Source organism: Anguilla rostrata, chromosome 7 (assembly GCF_018555375.3).
Source record: "Anguilla rostrata isolate EN2019 chromosome 7, ASM1855537v3, whole genome shotgun sequence".
NCBI classification, from domain to species: Eukaryota; Metazoa; Chordata; class Actinopteri; order Anguilliformes; family Anguillidae; genus Anguilla; species Anguilla rostrata.
Window position 1 is genome coordinate 25887916 of NC_057939.1, and position 18302 is coordinate 25906217.

At 45.8% G+C, this 18302-nt stretch overlaps 1 protein-coding gene across 4 annotated transcripts in view; it reads left to right on the forward strand.

The window, feature by feature from the left end:
• The window catches only part of LOC135259482 (protein phosphatase 3 catalytic subunit alpha), a 123656-nt gene that overhangs the window by 82715 nt on the left and 22639 nt on the right, over positions 1–18302 (forward strand). For all 4 annotated transcript variants that reach the window (XM_064343942.1, XM_064343944.1, XM_064343943.1 and 1 more), the window contains exons 3-8: positions 5558–5682; positions 6148–6259; positions 7063–7208; positions 9510–9649; positions 13750–13827; positions 15287–15381. In XM_064343942.1, coding sequence (XP_064200012.1) covers positions 5558–5682; positions 6148–6259; positions 7063–7208; positions 9510–9649; positions 13750–13827; positions 15287–15381 — 696 coding nt within the window. The remainder of the gene's footprint in view (positions 1–5557; positions 5683–6147; positions 6260–7062; positions 7209–9509; positions 9650–13749; positions 13828–15286; positions 15382–18302) is intronic.

The following is an 18302-nucleotide window of genomic DNA, read 5'->3' on the forward strand; positions in this document are numbered from 1 at the left end:
GATCCCCCCCCCACCCCCCCACCCCCCGTCCTTCTTCAGCTAACCAATCCCCGCGCCCTCCTCATGCCATGTCGAAATCCCGCCAGCTATCATATGCAGTCCACTGTCCTTGAGAATCCTGTTTCCATGCCAGTGTTCCAGGTTTCCATGGCGATGGTCAACCACCGGCACGTGCACCTTTGTCATGGGGGGCCATCGGTGAACGTACTACTGCGCTGTATCCTGTAGATCACTGGTCTATTTTTTCAACTTTCCAATCAAGTAAAACCACCCCCCTTCCTTCCCAAAAACATATACATCATGATTGTCCATCCTGTGACTCGACCATCTTCAGAATGTCAATAGCACAGATTAAAGTTGCTTAGAATTGGAACATACTGTAAATATTTGGAAATTAAGTATATTATTGAATTATAGGAATGATGCACAGTATATGGGGAAATGCAAATGATATCAACTTTTTGATATTGCAGTATATATTGTTTTTGCAATGCAAAAGTGTCTGTATATTTGCCAAATAGTGCCATATATTGTATTTCCATATGGGTTATTCCACTGATAATGAGTCGGGTTTGAGCTAATACGCCTGTGTATCTCAGTCCCTGTAACTTCAGCGTGGGTAAAGTAAATTCCAAAAACATCCTGCCTCCATACTGTCAGTTCAGCCTCCCCCACTCTGAAAATCTCTCTTTTTCTTTTCCTCCCTCGCCTTCCCTCGCTCACTCGCTCTCTCTCTCCCTGGTTTTCTTGCTTTCGCGCTCTCTCTCTCCCTGGTTCTCTCTCTCTCTCTCTCTCTCTCTCTCTCCCTGGTTCTCTCTCTCTCTCTCTCTCTCTGGTTCTCTTGCTTTCTCTCTCTCCTTGGTTCTCTCTCTCTCTCTCCCTCTCTCTCTCTGTCTGTCAGCGCACCCAGAACCTGTAGGCCCTGTGTGAGCGTGGTCTTCCTCTCCCTAATGCAGTTGCAACTAATTACTGGTGTTCCAGGCTCTGTTGGTGACAACTGTTTGGTTGTTTTCTGGATGACAAATGATTCAATAATAGACTGACGCAGCCCCCCCCCCCTTACTCCCTCCCTCCCACCACCCCCCCTCCAGCCCCCCACCCCCCCCAGCAAACACACTTTAGCGCACAGAGAAGCAGAACCTTTTAATCATGTTGCGAATGCATCCCAATTACACACCATGCATGAAAATGCAGAGGGGTGGGGGGGGGGGGGTGGCGGCGGAGGAAGGGGGGCAGGGTGTTCAGGGGACTAAGTACTTAACAATAAATGAGTCACTTGTGAAGTGAGTTTAAAGCAGAGAGATAAATCACAGGCTTAGCGTAGGATTGTGCCGGACTGCGCGTTCCGTTTGTGGCGAGCAGATTCGCAGTCAAAGGCCGTCCCGGGAGGCTAATAGCTCCGCTAATTGTTTCCTGGTGGAGCCTCGGAGCGGGCTCCCTGTTTTTGGGTCCCTGAATGATGTTCCCTCGTGCAATTTCTTCCAAATCCTCCCTCCCCCCCCTTTTCAAATCACGGCGGGTTTGAGATTTGAAAGAGCCCAGCGCTCGGATCCAGGGGAACGCGATAATAGTTCCAATTCAAGGTCAGGAATAAGAATGGGGGAATCTGTGTGAATTAATATTTCATAAGCATTGCTAGCAGTTGCTGGACTAACAGGAAGTAATGGGGTTGTACTCCCTTGTACCTTGTTACACAGGCTTGAGGTTTCGGGGTAAAGTGTTTGGTATTGCAGCCTGGTCATGCTCATGCAAGCCTACTTTAAGAACATGCAAACATAAGAAAGTAAGAAGATACAATGAGAAGAACAGGCCATTCAGCCCACCTAGGCTGATTCTTTACCTACAAACTGGAGAGTATCCAGCTCAATATCGAGCTTACACTTGAACACTCTGAAGATTTTTTGCCACTACTACATGAGATGGAAGCTGTTCCACACCTTGATAGCTAAAAAATTAAGAGGATTTTTTTTCTTAAGGATTAAGAGGGCAGCTTTTGGGCTGAATCCAGGCGGAGATGGGAGCCCCCCCCATCATGGATGCTGAAACAGGCTCTGTTCCCCTGATGCGATGGCTTGATAAAGGGAGAGCGTGATCCTGTCGCCATTGTCAACATCATCGTTTTGCCATTGATGGTTTCTGGAGATGGTTCCATTTCACCTCTCAAATACAGAGGAAGTGGAGAAGGGTCCACATCATTACATATGGCAGTCAGACAAGTTTCATATAAGGAGACAAGGATTCAGATGTCGTTTCACTTCCACCACTACTCAGTACTAGCGGAGGACTAGCAGTGCAGAGGACATTGCCATTTTGGTCCTGGCGAATCAGAGATTGAGCACCCTGCCCAGAGAATAGGATTGATGTGAAAAAAGACCCGGGTGCGATATGCAGCCATATGTGTTCGATACGGCATGATGTCACCGCGCTGCATTCTGTGGGCACCGAGGGAAATTTCCATGAAGTGTGCGATAACGGTGGCTGGAGGGTGCTCGATTTATCAGCTAATCTAGTAATGTCTATGCGAGTCCAATGTAAAAATGGCCGTAGCTTAAAAGATCAAAACTTGAAAATAAGTATTGAGCTGTAATGAGACGAAGTCCCTTTTCAAAGAATCCAATTACCATTCTATGAATACCAAATGAAGGGGGAGCGCCGAGCTGCGGTGCCACAGACAGGTTGAGTGATGTGCTGTCCAGAGGCTAGCTAGCGAAAGCCTACGGAGCGAGTGCGTGCTGACACTTGGACGGGAAAGCCAATGTAAATACATAAAGGCATTATTAACAGTGCCTTTATGTGTGTGTGGGGGGGGGCTCTGCGGTAAACATTACGGCGCAGCGGTGAACAAGAGTTCCGTTTGGAGAGGAGAAAAGGGTCACCGTGACTGTACATAACGTGCGTGTGAGATCTATTTTTTTATTATTTATGTTTTGTTTCCCCTGCGCACCGAGACCCAGTGGTGTGGAGCTGCGCGTGACTCACTTGATGGTTTCGCCTCGTGTGCTGTTCGGACTGAACTTCTGTGTGCGTGGCACGCAGATCGGGCCTGGAGGACTGGCTGTCCTGGGACCACAGGGCGTGTGTGTGCGTGCGTGCGTGTGCGTGCGTGCTTGTGTACTTGTGTCTGAGACGCATTTCAATGGTCTTTTAAAGTTTTGTTGTGGAGACAGTGACACTGTGTTGCTCTGAAAATAACTATCCTTTTATGTGGCATGTCTTGAGTCACGCACCCTGATGGTGCCATTTATTTCACTGTAGCTTAGACTATCTCTGTCTGCTGCTCTTTGCTTACCCGGTTAAAGGCACTCCTGTAAGTCATTCTGGCTAAAAGCTTCTGCCAAATGACTAAATTGAAAACTATAGGAACATTTGGGAAGGCAGTGAAAACGCCAAAATAAATTAAAAAGGACTGGCTCGCCTTCTCCTAGACGAAGCAACCCTTTAAAAGCTGTCAGCTGGAGAGGCATGTGCTAAATCTGTGTACACATTGCAAGGGCATTAACCGATAAAATAATGGAGACTTACTGTACAGTCAGAGAGAATATTAGTGTTATTTTCACAACCCTTACCTGCTGGAGAGGGCCATGCTTTACTCATTTATGGTTTTATGGTTTTATGGTTTGATGATTTGAGCGATGAGCGCATTCTTGTCACTAGAAGCGAGTCTCGTTTGTTTGTTTTGGCCTCAGACAGGAAATGATGCGCGCGTGGTGGCCCGGGCGTGGCGTCCGGCGCTGTCAGCGATCCATACGCGTAGAGCAGCCATTGATTTTCTGGGGCAGCTCTGCTGGATGTGAGCTGAATTCAGCAGAGCAGAGCACAACTTCAGTGCTGTTACTCCCCTGCCCATCACTTTCATCCCATTAACACCACATCCTGAGTATATACACATGCACACACACACGCACACACACACACACACGCACACACACACACACACACACACACACATGCTCTCACTCACACACATACACACACACTCACACATGCACACACATACAAACACACACACACATGCTGTCTCTCACGCACACATACGCTCACACAGACACACACACATGCTCTCTCTCACACACACACACGCACACACACACAAACACACACACACATGCTCTCACTCACACAAACGTGCTCACACACGCACACACAAACACACACACACATGCTCTCTCTCACACACACGCACACACACTCACACATGCACACACATACAAACACACACACACATGCTGTCTCTCACGCACACATACGCTCACACAGACACACACACATGCTCTCTCACCACATCACACAACACACACGCACACACACACAACACACACACACACATGCTCTCACTCACACAAACGTGCTCACACACGCACACACAAACACACACACACATGCTCTCTCTCACACACACGCACACACACACATGCTCTCTCACACACATGCACTCACACACACACATGCTCTCTCACACACACACGCTCACACACACAAACACACATACAAACACACACACATGCTCTCTCTCTCACACACGCACACTCTCTCACACACACGCACATGCTCTCTCACACACACGCTCACACACACACATGCTCTTTTTCACACACACACGCACGCACACACTCTGTCACACACACGCTCTCACACACACACACGCTCACATGCTTTCTCTCACACACACACATGCTGTCTCACATACACACTCACATGCTGTCTCTCACACACACACATGCTCTCTCTCTCACACTCGCACACGCACACACACACACACACACACATGCTATCTCTCTCACACACACACATGCACACATGCTCTCATGTACACACACACATGCTCTCACGTACACACACACATACACACACAGTGTTATGGCTGCACACACAGAGTACAGTGTAATAACACACCATTTCATTAATTATTCATACAGCAGCCAGGCCATGCCTCTGTTTCCAGGTTGGTGGGTGCTGATGTTGAGTTGAAAGACAGTGGGAAGGTTTTGGTTGTGTACAGAACATCCTTAATCGTGGAGCATACCCTCATTCACTCAGATTTCTGGCAGAAGGGTGTTATCATTGGTCATCTGTAGGCTTCTGTTTGAGCAGAATAAAGTATGGAATACATTTTTTTGTTTTTTTTCAGTAAACGACCTGGGTCAAATAATTACTTTAGCCCTATAGATACCAGTAATACTGTGCAGTTCAATGACATTTTTAAAAGAAGGATTCATTTTCTTCCCCTGTATTCGAAACTAAATTCCTCTTTCCCATGATTGCTGTTTTGGTTAATAGCATGTTTCGCTGTACAGCCACGCTAGTATAAGTGCTATTATGTTCTTTTTTATTCAGCTCGCTTTTGAAAATAAAGGCATATTTGCTATATGTACACTGTGAGCTGTAACTCATCTGTGAACATTATGACATGTGTGTGCGTGTCCTTGTGTGTCTGCGCATGTATGTGTGTGTGTGTGTGTGTCTGTGTATGTTGCGTGTGTGTATCTGTAGATAGAGTAGTGTCTTGTATCTGTGTCCCTATGTTTGAAAACCATTTCTCTGTGTGTGATCCCTGCAGTTTGTGGGGACATCCACGGGCAGTTCTTCGACCTGATGAAGCTCTTCGAAGTGGGCGGATCTCCAGCCAGCACGCGCTACCTTTTTTTAGGGGATTATGTGGACAGAGGCTATTTTAGCATTGAAGTAAGTGCGCACCATTCTCCCACTTCTTCTGTTCCGTTGACAGCGTCATCTTGTATTGTTTACCCCTGTTCGTAATCCACAAGTGGAACATTACTGGTTCCTTTTGGAACGTGAATGTATCTTTTTGTGCAATTATCTGTTGCAGGGAAAATTCCAGAACACTTTCAGCACATTCTGTCCCTAGGCTCAGTAGAATAAGCTAGTGGTTTGTTTTTGTTTAAGGCTATTTTTAATAAAATATGTTTTTTCATACCGTGATAACTTTCTGTCATGCACAGATTAATCAATCAGTCGACCACAGAGCTGTCAACACTCTGCGGAAGTTTATCTCAAACCCTGTGTGTCTCATGGCAGTGCGGACAGACGCTTTGCGTTAGTGTAGTGTAAACAGGGGAAAACCCCTCTTAGAACCGCTCGGTGAATGGCCGTGTGTGTCTGACTCTGTTCTGTTTCATTCCATTCTAGTGTGTGCTGTACCTATGGGCCTTAAAAATCCTTTATCCCAAAACACTGTTTCTGCTCCGTGGGAACCATGAATGTAGACACTTAACAGAGTATTTCACCTTTAAACAGGAATGTAAGTATGGCTCTTGACTGGTGTGCTTGTGTGTTTTAGAGTGATCCTGTGTTATGAGAAATGTGCAAAGAAATGGCTCAATCTAATAATGCGAATGTTTGATATTTGTGTGCGTGGTTTATGAAAAGGAAATGGATACACAGGAGCCATTGTGCCAGTGCATGTTTAAGTAGACCGCAGGGGAGTTTTGTTTTGTGCATTTTACATACTGAAAAAACCTAGGTTGAAGATATGTGTAATTTTAGATGTAAAGATTTTTCTGGATGTCATATTTAAGTTTTTCACCCTGCTAATGTTTATTATGTTTATTCCTGATTTGCACTCTTTGTTACACTGAATTATTTCAGATATTTAGACAAAATGTAATATCGGACAAAAGGGAACTAGATTAAACACAAAACAAATGTTTAATTGTTATTTCATTTAATAAAAAAGTTTATTAAATCAGCTGCCTGCAAACATAATGGAACCTGTGTTGTCCAAAAAGTTCCACTTTTGACTAATCTGTCCATAGAACTGTCCAACAGAAGTACATAGTTTGCTTGAACTAACATACCCCCCCTTCCCCAAATAAAAGTAAAATCTATTTTTTATCGACAATGAGGCGCTTATTTTAGAAGGCCATCGTTGCAAATGAAAAGTGATGTACATAAAATGCAGCATCTCCCACTCAGCCTGTCTTGAGACGAGTGTGAGTGAATAAGGGAGGGAGCGATGTTTGGCTTGGTCCGTTAGCTTGGTAGCTCGTTAGCTCGTTAGCTCATTGGCTGAGCGCTGCGGTGTCGCTTGTCTGTCCCCGGCAGGTAGAATTAAGTATTCGGAGAGGGTGTATGACGCCTGTATGGACGCCTTCGACTGCCTTCCCCTGGCTGCCCTCATGAACCAACAGTTCCTGTGCGTACACGGAGGGCTGTCCCCAGAAATAACAAACCTCGAAGACATAAGGAAAGTATGTGTCACCCCAAAACCTGTCCCCGATCTCCCAGTGTTAGTACTCACACCCAGGTTTGTACAGTTAGGCTCATCCGTAACCAGTGAAATCAAGGTATTTGAGTTTTTGTTTTGTTGGCATGCTTAGACATTGACAGTTTTTTATTTTTTATGTGGAAGTTGATTTTCAAAATTTTAATGTAGCTGGGGTACACAGCCAGGGGGCACCACTGCCCAGGTTATTCGTAATAGGCTGTATTCCCCCAATTCATTTAACTTTAAAAAAATCTAAATCTGAAGTGGATGGCTTTGTGGGTGCCGTCCCATCCTTATTTGATAAGTTTTGTTCTCTCTCTTTGAATCTCATTTTGAACCTTTTCCCAAATATTTCAATTTAAATTCAGTTGTGTACTTTGAATTGAACCTTAGCCTCTACAATAATGGCAGTTTAATTTCAGGACTCTTTATCTGTTCTAGACAGGAGACAAAACGTTTTAAGAAGCGATTTAAAAAGTGATTTTATTTTTACAGTAATGAGGTGTTTTGTTTTCCTTTCGTTTGAATCAAAATGCTAATTTGCAAAGCACCGCAGCTGCAGCCCACAGTCCCATTTTCTTTCTTTTTATCACAGGTCTGATCACTGAATGACAAATCGTGCATTGTTTTATATTCTGCCAAACGATTTATTTGACAAGGATTTGAAACTGTTAAAGAGGAATACAGTAATGTAGTCAAGAATTCACTATAATGTGGAATATATGCATATTTTTTTCCTCATCGTCCCTTTTTTTTTGCTGGCAACTGAAATGGAGGAGTTTATTTCCCTTCAAATATTTCCTTTGTAAACATTGAGCTTGGTTATTAAACTGGGCCAGCTGAGGCACAGGGAGAATGCCAGCGTGCGGATCCGAGAGGGATTCGGCCCTTTGCCGTTTAAAGAAAGAAATAAATGAAATGCGTGAGAGTCAGGTTTCGCAGTCCCCTGAATTCAATAAAGCAAATTGGATTTGGCCACTGCAATTACGGAGCCTTTCTAATTGAATATGGTCAGTATCACTGGGCATTATGCTGTCCCTGACAGGGATCCCTTGGGGCAATTTTGAGCGTACACTTGTTTTCATTAGAATTATTTTTATTCCTTCCTTCAGAAATGAAAGAAAAATGTTTTGCTTAGAAATTGCTCGTGTGAATATATTTTTAAACCTTTACAAACTTTAAGAAGCTTAAATAAACGCACACGTTGAACTATTTTACGCATAGCTGACAAGGCCACTGTTCGTCTAGGGAATTGCAGGATGGGTTGTGAGGAAAGGATGGAAGGATGAAAGTTTTTTTCATGTGACAGTGTTTTTCACGTTTAAGGATGAGATGAGTTGTTTTCTGCTTTTAGAATGTGAGATTTGGGCATGAAAGGGTTTGGGAGGGGACGCAGGAAATGCTCTTATTTAGCGGATGGCGATACGCGCCCCTCTCCGGCACAGGACTGCTGGCAAAAGAGCGTAATCTGCTGTTCGCTCGTGTTCCCGGCGCCTCGGGCCTCCGACTCGTTGAGCGCTTAGCGTGCGCGTCAGACGCCGGCAGGGGAGCTTTCCTTTCGCTAACCCATCACAACAGATTGAGCGACACATCGATTTCATATCAAAGGAGGAGACAGCGCTGACTGACTGGTTGTGCGGGTCTGTGATTGATTTATCGCAAAATATGTAATTGTTTGCTGAGGAGAAGATATGATTTTTATATGAAGTTTTCCTCTTTGGGAAATCCAATAGTGCCAAACCACTTCCTAGGTCCAGTCGTTTTTTTGTCGTGGGCGGGACTTAAAGAATCTATAGCACATGCTTATACCGGGCTGTTCCTGCAAGCTGTGTCTTCAGGAGAGAATCTGCCAATGAAAGATAAATGCATTTACATTCGTACCTATAGAAACGGAGGACATGCTCTTATCTGCAATGACTCACAAGCAAGCACAAATACAAAGGCAAGAAGAACCACTATAGACCTAGTAAATCGATAAAGCCGCAGGCAAACCTGAAACTGTGACAAGCACAAGAAATTCTCAAATGCATTTTCCCCAGATCGGAATTAATGAGACAAATGTTGTGTATGTGTAAGTAACACTCGCCTTTATTTGTTAGTCAAGTGTTGAATTGAGTCCAAGCCATTGTGACTGACAATGGCAGCAGATAACCAGGCTGGATTTGGTTAACCACCTGTTCTTCAAAAAAAAACTGCTCGCATCCAATCATCACTGAGAAACATGGGCCTAATACCTTCCCTCTGTCTGTCCGTCCGCCTCTTTGTCCACCCTATCCCCCTCCAGTTAGACAGGTTCAAAGAGCCACCCGCGTACGGTCCCATGTGCGACCTCCTATGGTCTGACCCCCTGGAGGATTTCGGGAATGAGAAAACCCAGGAACACTTCACCCACAACACTGTGCGAGGCTGCTCCTACTTCTACAGGTAGGCTGCTTCCCGTTACCATGCCAACGCGGCGCACCTGGCGCACTCATCCTTCACCCGTCACCTGCATGGCAAATGACCTCGTTAGAGCACTCACAGCGGAATGTGGCAGGATGTCACGTCTGCAGTTCGAGACGATTGGCTAATTGCTCAAACCAGACTGTTTCTGCATGACCTAGGATGGTTAGCAATGATATAGCCTGAATCTGACTGGGCTGTTACCCAGTTATCATCCGTTACTCCCAAAGATCTATGGAATCATTATGATGACAGAATAGGTTCCCCTTGCTATTGCAGTAAACATTTGTCCGGTCTCTTAATTGGTGTTTGCGACCATAACATCCCCCCTGTGGGCTGGGGTGTCCTTTGGCCATCTTTGGCGGATCGATGGTGATTTACCTCTGGCCAAGGTGAGGCGTTGGCGGCTGAGCCCTCGTGACCTTTCGTGTAATGGATCTGGCCGCGTGCCGAGGTGGAGGCACCGGACAACCCCATAAATTATCCCCGTGGGGGTGGGACTGAGGGGTAAGGAACGTGGATGGGGGCGATTACCAGCATCTCTGAAGAACATAAGTTAGCGGTTCGATGGAGTTCTGCTTTATGCTTTGTACTGTAGTTCTCTCACAGTGGGGAGATTTTTTTTGTGGCCACTGCTGATAATTGACGTCAAATGTTACCCACCCCCCCAACACCCCCACCTGCTGAATTTATATGTGCTTGCTGCTTGCAAACACTTCTGGTGTCAGCGGTTATTTTAGATAACCACTAAAAGATCTATGTGGGTTGATAAGGGGGCTTAGAAGTGTCTGTGGACATAGGGCATCTGTAAGAGGGGATACATGTACCCTTCTCAGAACAAAAATGAATTCTGGGTAAATAGGCAACCAGTATAGCAGATTTTTCATCGTGACCTCCAGGCTCTTCTGTCGGGTGGGTTGATAAATGGATGAATCCATATCATATAATTGGAAAAAGATGGGCGGTATCAGCGCCCGCCGTTGCTATCTCCCCAGTGGATTCCACTTCCCGCCCCCTCCTGGTTGCCGTGAGGTCTTTCCACATTTTTTTTAATCCTACATTTTATGGATTCATGTATTCCCGTTGGCCTCAGGGAGACAGTACATCACATGCCTGTAGTAAGGGGAATAATCTCGGTCGCGAAAAACACTGGAAAGACAGGCTACGGGTACGCTGGCATTTGGATTTAAATGCGGTCGTGTACGATCGAGAAATGGAGAAAACATAGCCAAAGGGCTTGCATCAGTCCTGGAGGACACCCATTTACATCAAGACCACATGACATATAGCGGGATTTTAACCGCCATCAAATGCCTAGATGTTGAGAAAGTGACTCCAGTGCTGTTTTGTCAATGTCTTCACACGTTTGACGTAGTACTTGTGTTTTTTCATGTTGAGACAGGTATTTGGCTATCATGTTTGATCCAGTACATGTTTGACCCAGTACATGACCTAGGTTTGACCCAGTGCATGTGTTTGTCATGACGAGACAGTTTAGATTTTGCATCTTGTTGTAATGTTATGATGAGTTTAACCCATTGCGTAAGCTTGTCATGATAGTGTGTCTGCATTCACTATTAGTGTTCATACATATGTTTCTATGCACAGCTTGTAGCTTGTGTAGGACAGCTTGCATTGGTTTTAATGTTGCATGGTTACTGTTTTAATGCTTTTATTTAAATTGAGCACAGACGCATACAAACATGCTACAGTCTTTAGCTCCTGAGCACCTGGTGTGTCTTCCTACTTCCTCTGCTTCACTCCCTCTTCCTTTTCTTGCTCACATGCCCTCTCTCATACAGTTGTGGATGTCACACTGCGTCACAGCGGACATGTGTGTGTGTGTGTGTGTGTGTCCGTGCTCGGCTGTTCATGACGACAGACATGCTAGCGCGCTGGCTTTCATGAGGGAACGTGCCGCAGCTCACTGAGAGAGCGGTCCGAACCTCAGAGTTTGCTACTGCCACCCGACTCCTAGAACGGCGGGATCCCTCAGTACTCTATTACAGGCGCAGTCGAGGCGTGTAATTGCCGCCATTTTGAAGGGACCCAAATGGCGACAGCAGGGTTTGTGATCAGGGTGAGGCCATGGGAATGGTTTTAGATAATTACCTGAGGAAATATGCAGTGTGAGTGGCTGATTAGTGATGGGCTTCAGCCAGTGGAAGGCTTTATTGTCTAAATGCTGTCACATGGTCTCCAGACTCAATCCTTCAGGCCCTTTAGTATATGCATCTATATTGAATGGGGTAAGAGGTGTAAGAGGCTGTGTAGTCCTACGAATTGCCAAACTATTACGTGATTGGTCCGCTTGCTCTACCTGGCACTTCAGGGACAATCCGTTGAACGTGTTGAGTGTGCATTGAGTGAGAGCACTGTCCTCATCTGGCGGGAACTGGAATGAGTGGCAGGCGTTTCCCTTTGACCTAAATTAGCCAGTCAATCAATCAAAATTCACTCGCCATGGTGCATTTTCACAACTGTACCATTACAGCCCTGGACGGGAGCTTTCTATTCAGGGGGAAGTGGGGAGGGGGAACAAAAACTCCGTAGTCTGCAAAAACTGGAGGGGGGGAGGGTTTGGGGAACAGCTGGAACAAAATGATTTCCAGACCCTAGGAAAAGACAATGAGGAGAAAGTTGATAGAATGGGATACGTACAGAATCAGAGATGACAGAGTAGGCCTCTATAATAGTGTAGCTCTTTGCAGGTTCTGATTAATGAATCCTGACCTGAAATCTCTGACCCAGTTCACGCAGGACTGTGAGCTCCGCAGTGCCATTGTTAGCTGTGGCATGGGGTGTTCATATCATTACCCAGTGGAAGTTACAGATGTGGTGCTCCTTATTAAAGAAAAAAAAACATGTACGCACACAAATGGATCCATGTAATTCATAGCAGAAACGTCCAAAAGCTGCTTTGAGAAAGGCTTTGGGGATGCGGTCAGTTTAGTGGCCTGAGGGAGGGTCTGGCACATTGCTGAGAGGAACTAATGTAGCAATAGTCTGAGGCGCGGTGGCCAATTTAAACCCACCCTGTCTCTCCAGGGAAGACACCGGTCTTATACCGTAGCTGTGGTACCAATTCCCAGTCATAGTTATAGGATAATGACAGTAACTGGGGCTTGAACCCAAGATGACTCAGCTGCACGCCCCAGCTGAGACAGACCTTTCTGCGCGGTCGTTCACTTGGGAAAATATTGGGAAAACCACACTTGAAAAAACTAGTAATTGAGGTAAAAAATAAAATAAAAACTCCCCAGTGGGAAGAAAAAAAGAACCCTCAAACAGTAAGGAAACCCTCAATGATAGAGGTAATAGCGGGGGTGACCATCCTTTCTTGGCTAGTGTTGTGTCAGTTGTGAAAAGTTAAAGCTGTGACATCATTTTAGCTCTGTTTTGCTGGACGGAAGGCACACTGTGGTCTACAATTGCCTTGGAGTTGCCATGGAAATCCAGACTAGCAGATCACCAAAGCCACATGACTTTTTAAAATCTGAACAGCCATTGAGGCTGGGTTGTCTGGCTTTGATGAACCCTTGGAGACCTCAAACCTTGTGCCCGGTGCTGGGGCAATTAGATAATATCGGAAAATTATATTCTGCTTGATTCCTCTGAAAAAGTAGAGGAAAGGTTACCGCGTGGAAAACCTGTAAACGTTACAGCCTTGAAATGGTGACAGGGAATTTTTTGGCCTCTTCATTCCTGGTCTGATCTCATCAGAGGTGAGATTTCCTTCTCTACTCCTCCCATTGTGAATAGAAAAATCTGCGATGAATTATACTCACACACACACACACACACACACACACACACTCATACACACACATTCTTTCTCTAACAGCATCCACACACGCACACACACACACACACACACGCACACACACACACACACTCACCAACTTGGCACTCTTGATGTATAAACATGCAGTACAAATGTACATGCACAGAAGAGCCATGTCGTTATTACACGTGTATGAATTGTTATTACAGGTTTATTAGCTAACAGCAGAAAGCGCACAGCCCTTCTTGTTCTGGCTGGCCTCTGAGGTACTGAGCTGTCCCCTCTCCTCTCTCTGCAGTTACCCTGCCGTCTGTGACTTCCTGCAGCACAATAACTTGTTATCGGTGATCCGGGCACACGAAGCGCAGGACGCTGGGTAAGGATGACCGCTCAGCCAGGCGATCGGAGCTTTCGACGGGACAGTGCCACGGGGAAAATCTCCAGCGAGGCTTCTGCACCTTTGACATGCTTCAGAGGGAGCTCATTGGCTGAGCATGTTTAATCAATCAATCAATCAGCTCATTGGCTGAGCATGTTTAATCAATCAGTCATTTCAATCTATCAGTCTATGCACACAGAAAAAAATATGACCCTAAAATTTTTCATTTGAGAAAACCTAACAAATTGAATTTCAGTTATATCCAGTGAAGCATTATTTTAGTGTGTATTTGTTTTTGCATAGGGGAATTGACAAACAGGCTGTCACATGGTGTTTTCCAGATGGAATCAGAAATGCTTGGGCAGATAAAATCCCAACTGATGCAATTTGGGCAAAACCGGAAAATGTGTCTCCTGATCCCTTAACAGGATTGTGGAAAATGGTGGGATGCAGGAAAGAAGAGCTCACTAAACACAAACATTGCAGTTTTTGAGTTCTTTCCAGACCAAAACAAGATAATAAACCTCATTTTGTTTTACTCTAAAGGGTAACTGTAGGGCATTGATTCTGTGGAAAATTTAATGTAGAAAGTAAAGGACAGCAAATTACTTCCTGCCCAGGAATCGTTCTGTATAGAGTTCTTTCCCAAGCCCACATCGCTGTGCCCTGGATTGGCTTTTCCCATTACCCCTGGTGTCCACATTCGGAGCAGAAGGGGGGTTGTTTGAATGCTGTGGTTTCACGTGTAAGACCCTTTAATCCATCTGGGTAGGGAACAGCCGATTAGACTGGGGGTCATTGTGAGCTCAAACCCCTCTCTCAGGAGTGTCATCAGCTGTGAGGAATTCTGGGAGAAAAAGGGGGCGGAGAGGAACCCAAAGTCTAATCTCAGACCAGCCGAGGGCCAATGGTGCAGGGAGGGCGGGGCCTCGGTTTTACATCCGTGGGCACTTCAGAGTCCAAGCTCCCCGCGACTTCCTGCTTGGCCAGAAACAAGCAGTTCATTAAGACGAAGATGTCGCTCCACTCCCCTTCTCCCGCCTCCTCCGATTACCCACACAAAAGGAACCGCCACCAGCAGTTTTCTCAATAAACATCTTTATTTGCATGCGATGATTTACGGTATTATTTCTGAGGCCTTGTGCTGAGTATTAATGTTCTGTCTCTCCACGTAATGGTGAAATTGTCTCTCAGAATATCTTTTCCGAAGGAAAGGCCCAGGCGTCAGCACAAGCAGTCCAACTTCCATTACTGAGATTAAATAGCCCGTGTGCATTATGGGTATTATTATGCATTGCGGGCCCCCCGCGGCTCAGAGAACGTAGCCGAGGAGGTGGAATGCGAGGGGAGTTTTCCATTAAAAAGACATTTGTAAATCAGACGGCTGCTCCGGGTTCCGGGGCCTGGGCTGTTGCCCGCGGTCAGTCATTTCTCCTGCTGTGATCTGTCATTGCAGATATCGCATGTACAGGAAGAGCCAGACCACTGGGTTCCCTTCACTAATCACCATCTTTTCAGCGCCCAACTACCTAGACGTGTATAATAACAAAGGTAAGCCTTCTAACAGCTGCACATTGTGTGTGTGTGTGCGTGTGCGTGTGCGTGTGCTTGAGTGTGAGCGTGTGTCTGTGTGTGTATGCTTGCTTATGTGTGCAGGGCCGCAGTTGGGGGGGACAACTGGGACGCCGTGTCCTAGGCCCTAGGGGGGCCCAAGATAAGGGACGTAACTATTTTTAATCTGCTACAGAGTATATAGGGGGGGGCACCCAATATATTTAGTCCTGGGCTTGAGAATGCATAGCTGCAGCCCTGTGCGTGAGGTATGTGTGTCTGTGTGTGTGTGCGTGCGTGAGTGTGTGTGTGTGAATGTGTGTGTGCGTGTATGCTTGATCAGCAGATGCATATGTCAGCCTCTCTCAGTAGGCCTGGGAGCAGGGTGGTGAATCATTAAACCGTGACCAGCCTGGCTCTCCCTCAGCAACGTTCTCCCTCGCTGCTCTTCCCCTGGGTCCGCTAGCCCCACTGGGGAACTCGCTCAGTGCCAACGCCAGTACTGCTTATCTTCACCATTGTTGTGATTGCGACAGTTTAGCTTCTTTTGCAGCAAGATATTTCAGCTCTACATCAGCAGTCCCAGTACATGTTGCAGTATGTTTGTTAAGTGAAAGGCTGTGAATCCCAGAAGGACTTGGGTGATAGCCACACTTGTCAGGTTCATAACCTTGTGGTACTGTGAGCTTAACAAGGTTGGCGCTCTGGTATGAGATCAGTGTGAATTCTGGCGATGTGCTTTGCTAATTAAATAATGGTCTGCTTCTTGTTCTGGTGAATCAGAATCTCCCTCTAGGTGGAACTGCACCTGGATGCAGCATTTCTGACCAGAAAATTATCTGGCGGATGCATCAGTAAATTCACTTGCCGAATGAATTTAGCCAGCTTAGCCAACTCTCTGGCTGAAACTTGTTAGCAGCTGTGACGGTAGCAGAATGAGCACACATCCAAACTCCAAGATGCGCAAACTGTTCAGGCTCTGGTGAAGCCGATGATACTTAAGCTGAGACAGCCTATCAGCGCAGTCTCTGAGCACATCTGAGCACAGGAACAATCACCGAGTGTCCCAGTTAAGTCCAACCCCGTTTAATGAGTCTGCCCTACAGCAAGGAGCTCGGCTAGCCTACATTTATAGCGTCCTTTTATCTCCTACAACTGCTACGGTAGGAGACTGGAGAGGGACCCTCTGCCCAGTCAGGAGTAACTCCTTCTCCCTCCTCTTTGCACCTCCTCAACTGCCTCCCTCCAGCTTAGGACGGGGTGGGGCCTAATATTTCAGGTTCGTAGTGTGTACATGTAGAGGCACATTGCATACAGTGGTTAATTTCTCAGCACCGCATTCGGAGTCCTCAAGATAAAAAAAACATTCTCACGCTGACCATTTAACTCAAAAAGGGACCCCTGCCCCCCCCCCCCCCCCAAAAAAAAGTACAAAGAAATCACAGATGCAGATATCGTAGAAAAATATATGCTTAGGGATTTGTTATGCTACAGTGCTGCAGTGCAAAGTGATTAGAACTGTTATGCAAGAGCTCAAGAATGCTTTTATTTTCTGAAAAAGGATAACACACAAAATAAATTGTAGCATTCTTACTGACACGTTGTTTTTTTTCTACCTTGTGTTTTGATGAGCATATGATTAAAGCTGCTGTCCCGGCATTTTTATCACTTGGGGAATTCAATTTTTTTCCCCTCATTTTCTGATCTCCCAACGGTTTAATATCTGATCAAAATCCCGCACAGGCTGGCCTGCACTTCAAGGGTAAAGAGCTTAAAATAACTCCCCTGGCTGAACGAGAGAAATAAGCCAATTACATTCCGTCATTTTGCTGCGATTACGCGTGTCCTACAATCCGGGTTCCCGTGCCTAGATTCAGCTGCGACGCTGCAGCGAGCCGCGCTTTATTTTAGCCTGAGCGCCGGTCGCGTGTTTCTCGGGAGCGAGCGCGCAAAGTGTTCATGCGCTGGATTTACGACAGGCCCGCGCTCTCCGACACTTCCGCGCTTTATTTATTGAGGTTCTGGGGCTCTGAATTAAGCCCTTCGGACAGCCTCAGATCGATGCGCCTTTCGGAGCGCGGGCCTGAATGAGAGATATCAATCTTGCTCTGTAGTCACTGATGAGGCCACCAGCTTGCAGTATTGCAGAATGCCAGTATAAAAATAAAAAAAAGAACCCCTTCAGGCCTTTGCTGTGGGGGAGGAGGGGGTTGCCAGGAAATCTAATTTACATGGGTCAGCGAAAAAATAAATAAATGGATAACAGATATTACCGATCTCGCTGAGTCGGGTGATCTGAGCGAGCGTCTCGCGCTCTCTGGCTTCCGGCCGCAGTCACGACCGAAATCCGAAGGGAGAGGGGGGAGGGGAAACGCTGGTCTTTTTTTTGTTTGTTTGTTTATTTAGTTTTCTGTTTTTTTTAGTTTTCCTTTACATTAATCAGGAAGCATCTTATTAATCAAACCGATAACAAATATGTTTGTTTCTGCAGCTCCAGGAGTCCAGAGAAACTGGCAAGTGTGCCAGATCTCGTCTGAGTGTTAATACAGCACTTTATATTAGGGCATTAAGACTGCGGTTAGGGTATACTGTGTATACTACAAACAGACCTTTATACAGATATTTGGGCATTAAGACTGCAGTTAGGGTATACTGTGTATATTACAAACAGACCTTTGTACAGATATTTGGGCATTAAGACTGTGGTTAGGGTATACTGTGTATACTACAAACAGACCTTTATACAGATATTAGGGCATTAAGACTGCAGATAGGGTATACTGTGTATATTACAGTCAGACCATTTATACAGATATTAGGGCATTAAGACTGCAGTTAGGGTATACTGTGTATACTACAAACAGACCATTTATGCAGATATTAGGGCATTAAGACTGCAGTTAGGGTATATATACAGTACT